At 39.5% G+C, this 6,592-nt stretch overlaps 1 protein-coding gene across 3 annotated transcripts; it reads right to left on the reverse strand.

The window, feature by feature from the left end:
• Window positions 1-2,676: 2,676 nt before the first annotated feature.
• On the reverse strand, window positions 2,677-6,214 carry LOC110890066 (serine/threonine-protein kinase D6PKL2). Of its 3 annotated transcripts, none has more exons than XM_022137633.2 (4): window positions 6,039-6,214; window positions 5,097-5,181; window positions 4,013-4,708; window positions 2,677-3,713 (listed from the first exon to the last, which is right to left on the reverse strand). In XM_022137633.2, the coding sequence occupies exons 3-4, from the start codon at window positions 4,606-4,608 to the stop codon at window positions 2,837-2,839; spliced, it is 1,473 nt and encodes a 490-aa protein (XP_021993325.1). In that variant the 5' UTR covers window positions 4,609-4,708; window positions 5,097-5,181; window positions 6,039-6,214; the 3' UTR covers window positions 2,677-2,836. The 3 variants fall into 3 exon arrangements, with proteins under 3 accessions (XP_021993325.1, XP_021993326.1, XP_035835263.1); XM_022137634.2 differs by lacking the exon at window positions 6,039-6,214 and adding an exon at window positions 5,820-5,980; XM_035979370.1 differs by lacking the exon at window positions 6,039-6,214 and adding an exon at window positions 5,686-5,721.
• Between the last annotated feature and the right edge of the window lie 378 nt (window positions 6,215-6,592).

Genomic DNA, 6,592 nt, shown 5'->3' on the forward strand with positions numbered 1-6,592 from the left:
TGTGTTCATATTGCGCGCGCCTAAACGAGCGTGGATCGGTTTTCTTTGCACATTGGGGTTTTGCACAAAGTTGCTTTCTGTTTCGCCATAGGTATCGCGCGTGTCGTGCGCGCTGGGTCTTCTCACATTTTGAACTGGTCCACTCTCCGGACGTAGGTTCCACGCGTTAGTCTGCTGAGTTGTATGTGTACTCAGAGACCTTGGTGGTGGAGTTACAAATGCTGACTGGTTAGCTTGTGCCTGGAGTAGAGCTTGCTGTGCGCTGAGTTACGTATAAACGAGGTTTATGGACGCCATCTGTTCGGCATACCAGGAGGCGAGAGTTTTTCCTTCGGGTAGCCCTAAAAGTGCTGAGTAATTGAGTTGTGCTTGTTCCGATGGAGCTGAGGGGCCAGCTCCATGGTTTGGTGTCAGCATTGATGGTGGTGTTTGTTGCAACACCCCGGTCGGAGCTTGGAATGCGGCTCCATTTGTGGTTTGAGTGATGATCCTTGCTAGTGGTGTTTGGAAAGTGGGTCCAGCTGTGGTTTGGCTAACAACCTTGGATACACTCCCAAAGATAGGAGGAAAATCATTGTTCAGTTGTCCCTCTTGGATGGTTTCGTTCCTTTGACCCCTTTGGACGTGTGTTGTGTCCGAAACGAGTTCAAAGGAAGAAACTTCTCCGTCAACGGGTGTGAGGGAGTTTGTACAACCATTTTTTACGAGTGTTTTTCAATAGAGAAAAGAGATGAGATTGGTTTTGCAAAAAGCGGATGGCGCCAATGATGAAACACCGATTGACACAAGGTTTATCGATGGGGTTATTTCGTCTATGGGGTTCAACCTCTTTTCTTGCTCGTATCAATGGCTAGAGATCTGCAAAACAGTAAACACCGTCAGTCTCGTTAAGAGGGGAGGAAGGGGATTTCCCTCTTAACCAGGCTCCGGCGTGAGAATAAGTACTGTTCTGAGAGAAATAAACAGTGTGTGTATAGAGTGAGTATGGAGAGTAAAGATCCTGAACCTGAATGATGAAGGGTCCTATTTATAGCCGGAGGGTGAAGAAGGAAGGAGCAGCGGTGCCAGCTGTGGGCGCGTGCCAGCTGTCCGACCAAGGGGAATATCCTCTTGGTCTGCTCTGTCACCGCAGGTGTAGTGGTACACGTGGCGTTCTTACATTTGCCCACGCTGGATACCCCGTACCGGCGTTGTCAGCCCTGCTCCCTGATTTGTCGCAGGCCTATGTGGCATTCTGCGAGTGGTGACACGTGTTGTCCTTTATGTCGGATAGAGCATCTTTGGCGCCAGCTGCGAGTCTTCCAGAAGTTTCTAGAAGCTTCTGGGTTGCTTCGCTGATGTGGACGCCTTGTATGCTCAAAAGTGGTGTGGTCCCTGCCATATAGGCAGGGAATTGGGACCATACCTCTTCAATATATTTAATAAAATAGCATGTCATTCAACGGAATAACTTATAATATTTAGTTGGCAAAAGATCAAATACAAATAATCTTAACATACTAAACATACAAATTGAAGGAAAACCCAAAAAGACAAGGTGACATTTTTGTAATTACCACCAACTATCAAAGTTACAACCAAAAATACCTAAAAAAACACAAATTTTTTTTTAAACATTTTTTATTAAAAAATCGCTACATTTCGTTAGCAAAAAAAAAAATTTTTTTTTTGGCTGCTACTAAAAGTAGCGATTTTTTAATAAAAAATGTTAAAAAAATAAAATAAAATAATTTGTGTGTTTTTTTTTTATTTTTTTAGATTTTTTTAGGTTTTTTGGGGGGTTTAGTTTTTAGCATTTTAGCTTGGGTGGGGGGGGGGGTAGGTTTTTTTAGGTTTTTGGGGGTGGGGTGGGGGGTGGGGGGTTAGGTTTTTTTAGGTTTTTGGGGGTGGGGCGGGGGGGGGGGGTAGGTTTTTTTTTAGGTTTTTGGGGGGTGGGGGGGGGGTAGGTTTTTTTAGGTTTTTGGGGGGTGTGGGGGGTAGGTTTTTTTTAGGTTTTTGAGGGGTGGGGGGTTTAGGTTTTTTTTGGGGGTGGGGGAGTGGTTAGGTTTTTTTAGGTATATTTGTAGAGTAACTTTGATAGTTATTGATAATTACAAAAATGACACCTTGTCTTTTTGAGTTTTCCTTCAATTTGTATGTTTAGTATGTTAAGATTATTTGTACAAGAACTTTACCCATATTTAGTTATGACTATGTCGGGTCCCTCTATTATAAAGAAAAAATACAATAAGATAAGATGTGACAAACTTTTATGCACAAATTTCATCTACAGTTTTAATGATATATGAAAACATAAAACACAACGATGATATATGATGATAAATGTGGAAGGAAAACTATTTGAACAGTAATCAAGAAACACTCAAACTAGAAGTTATTCACACAAAAAAAAAGTATTTTATAATTTAAGATTCTTATTTAACGAAGAATTCAAGTTATAAAAGGTTTGTTTATAGCCTAAAAAAAGAGAAAGATCCATGAACTTGTGTATTTAGCCACACCCTTTAATAAATCAGTATAAACTGCTAAATTAACAATGGTCAGGGTAGACTACCCTGACCACTCGGTTTGATTTAATTCTTTCTTACCCGAACCGTAATTAACAATCAAGTCTAAAATTTATCGATACCGACCAAACCTAGCCATAAATACCCGTTAACATCAAAAGTAGCAAAAAAAAAAAAAAGACTATCCTTGTATATCATATTAACATTAACGAACACAAAATGTCACATTTTTCAACAATTGTCCAAACAAAACATCACAAAAATTTGATCTTCCCCACAAAACAAAAAAAAAAACCCAAACAAAAACATTTTTACAACATTAAACAGTTTCAAAAGAAATCAAACTCCAAATAGTTCTGAGACCCCTTCTTCTCAGGTGCAATCACAAGCCCAGCAGTCTTCTTCTCCAACAAAGAAGTCGCCGGAGAAGCAACCCGGTCAAGCACCACCGCCTTTGGAATCTCCGGCGGACTCGCACAACGAATCAAAGCCCAATTAACCCCTTCGAAAAACGGATGTTGTTTAATCTCAGTCGCCCCTCTCTTATACGCCAACCGGTTTTTTGGTTCTTTTACTAACAAACCCCTGATCAAATCCCTCGCGGGAAAACTCACCACAGGCGAGTCCGGAAACCTCAATGGCTGCCCGACTACATTCGTTAATGTAGCCCGGTTACCTGACCCTTTAAACGGGGTCTTACCATAAAGTAACTCGTATAAGAAAACACCCAACGTCCACCAATCCACAGCACTCCCATGCCCCTCGTTTTTAATGATCTCTGGGGCTAAATACTCGTGGGTCCCAACAAACGACATTGAGCGGACCCCGGTTGGCTCGGCCATGAGCTCGGGCAACGGGGTCACTTGGTTGTTGATTTCGGATTTGGGTTTTTTGTCTTTTTTGGATTTGAAGAATCTTGGTGAGAAACAGGATGTGGGGACCACACATGATGGTTCTATGCATGATGTTGGCTCAATGCAGGCTGGTTGGATGCAGTAATTGGAGGTTTTTCGAAGGGGTTCGTTGTTGTCGGATGATGAGTTTACCATTGTTGGGTTGACGGAACAGCGAAGGGAGAGGTCAAAGTCGGATAGCATTATGTGACCGTCTTCTCTAACGAGAACGTTTTCGGGCTTTAGGTCACGGTAGACAATTCCGAGCATGTGTAGGTATTCCATGGCGAGAAGGATCTCTGCAACGTAAAACCTGCAAAAAGCGATATGCAAAACGCCTTGAGTTGATATTGAAATATTGTTTTGAAAATCTTATTATTTTTTTAAACTTTAATCAATACAATGGCCCAATCAAAACCATATGAGAAACCACTCATTTTCGTTGTCATCCAACCAGCCCGACCCGTCTATTTTACCACCTCTACGTTTTCTCGGTCAAATTCGTGTTTACATTTTGTTTTCTATTGCTCGAACTTGTGTTTCATCATGTCAAGATTAACAACGATTCAAACATGATATAAAAGAAAACCGAGTTGAGATCAGAAGTTATACTTGACAGCTTGTTCGCAAAACCGCTTCGCGGGTTGCCTCTGTCTCAACATATGCAAATCGCCACCCGGGCAAAACTCCATTACCAAACACGAGAACTTATCCGTCTCAAAATGCGTATACAAAGTAGGAAGAAACGGGTGATCCAAACACTGAAGTATTTCCCTTTCGGTTTCCGCTCGCAATAGCTTGTTCCGCCCCTCGAGCGACACTTTATCCATCACTTTCATTGCAAAGTAAGCCTTCATACCACTAAGCTCACACAAATACACACTGCCGATATCACCACAACCCAATCTTTTCAACAATCGAAAATGGTTCAGACCCAAGGTTCCGTCTCTCGATCTGACGGTCTGGATTGCTTCCCACCGCGAGTCGTTTGATTTGTGAGGCTTGTTGATGTTGCTACTGAAAGTGCTGTAGTTACTTTCATCACTTAGATCAGTGCTTGTACTTCCTCTACACACACTGCTTTTTCCACTTTCGATACAATCTGTTTTTTCGGTAGATTTTGAAATGCTGACGTTTTGAGAGGTTGGTATTGACCGGTCTTTGAACGACATGTGTTGTGTCGGTTTTGTTTCTTTGACCGAGGCCATTGACTGTTTGACTTGCTTGGACTGACCAAGCAACAATTTTGAAACTGGTTTTGCTGACAATATCAAGGTCAAGCCTCGAATTCAGATGCTTCTTGTGGATCTGCAATTGTGGGAGGGTTTTTAAAATTTTAATTTATTAATTTATTAATTTATTAGTTTTCAATATTTGTAAAGCAAAAGACTTTATTATCGACTACAAACGGGTCGGGTCGGGTCGGGTCTTGAATTGGGGTGTTTGCCGTTTGGATGCGTGTTTTGAAAGTGATTATTTGAAATTAACAATCAAAATCAATTAATCAACATTAATCCATTACAAGAAACTACAACCTTCGGTTTTCTAGTATTAATCACATGATTTAGCGTTTGGCAAATTTGATTATTAGTTAAAAAATGACCAAAATAGACATTATTATAAAGGAGTGTTTGGCAAACACTAGCAAGTAGACAATCAATTTTGTTACAACTAAAAACCGATTATATTAACTAACCTCCCTGCGATCCGCTACTGTCTGATCTCTATCCCGCGACAAGTGACATACCGAATACCCGGTGTAGTGATCCTTTTTTAATAATCTACATGTTGATAATTTACATAACATATGTTAAAACGAGCTTAAAAACAATATTCACAAATAAAGTCAGCAAATTTCACACTAGTGACAGATCTGCTGTCAATTAAAAGCATCAAAACTCAAAATCTCAAACAAATCAAGATAATATCTAACTTACAATTTCAAGAACACCCAACAACACAAATTTTCAAGAAATCAAGAACCCATTAACAATAATTCATCAAGATACCAACTTTTAATCTTGATCTTCTCCAAGAAACAAAGAATCAACCAAGATAATATTAAACTTACAGTTTCAAGAACACCCAACAACACAAATTTTCAAGAAATTAAAAACCCATTAACAAGAATTCATCAAGATACCAACTTTTAATCTTGATCTTCTCCAAGAAACAAAGACTCAATTAAAATAATATTTAACTAGTTTCAAGAACACCAACAACATAAAGTCATAATTTTTCAAGAAATCAAGAACCCATTAACAAGAATTCATCAAGATACAAACTTTTGATCTTGATCTTCTCCAAGAAACAAAGAATCAACCAAGATAATATTTAACTTGCAGTTTTAAGAACACCCAACAACATAAATTTTCAAGAAATTAAAAACCCATTAACAAGAATTGATCAAGATACCAACTTTTGATCTTGATCTTCTCCAAGAAACAAAGAATGAATCAAGCAATAGGTTTGGTCATTTGCATAGTAATGTGATCATCTAAACATGATCAAATGAGAAGATAAGATCATAAGAAGAAAGTCATGAAATGGGGCATTAGACCCCACCAAACAAAATGAGCCCAACAAACAACAACCATGGTGAGGTGAAGTGAAAAGACAATTGGGTGAAAAAGCATACCTTAAAGATGAGAACTTTAGGGTTCTTGGTGAAGCATGAAAGAAGAGAAAAAGGGAAAGAGGAGATGGTAGTAATGGTCCAATAGTGTGGTGGTGTGATATAAAGAGAGAAAGGAGGAGGGAGGAGCACTCTGTCCCATAATTGTGGTCTAAAGATGAAAAAAGGTTTCGAGTGTTGGGGCTGTCTATGTGGGGCTCTCGTCACTGGCCAAGATTGTGAATATCGAAAACTTTGTTGCTTGTTATTTCTATTTGTATTTCTATTTATTTACTTTTTAGAAGAAAAAAAAGTTTGATTTAGTGTTAGCCAAGTGTGCTAAGACTCAAAAGGTTATGGGTTTAAATCTTACGTTATATGGTGTAGTATAGTTTATTATGTCATATCAGCACCACGTAATTATATAAAAAAATAAAGAGATCTGATTGGATATGTACGTGGGCCTCTAAGTCTCCCTCCATAATGCTCGTGATCCGTCTATACCCTCCATAGCACCTAGGCAGCGGTTCCACGCCAAATAGCCTTATTCCAAGGTAAACCGAGAGTCAAACGGACTC

This window comes from Helianthus annuus, chromosome 11, assembly GCF_002127325.2.
Source record: "Helianthus annuus cultivar XRQ/B chromosome 11, HanXRQr2.0-SUNRISE, whole genome shotgun sequence".
In the NCBI taxonomy this organism is placed as follows: domain Eukaryota; kingdom Viridiplantae; phylum Streptophyta; class Magnoliopsida; order Asterales; family Asteraceae; genus Helianthus; species Helianthus annuus.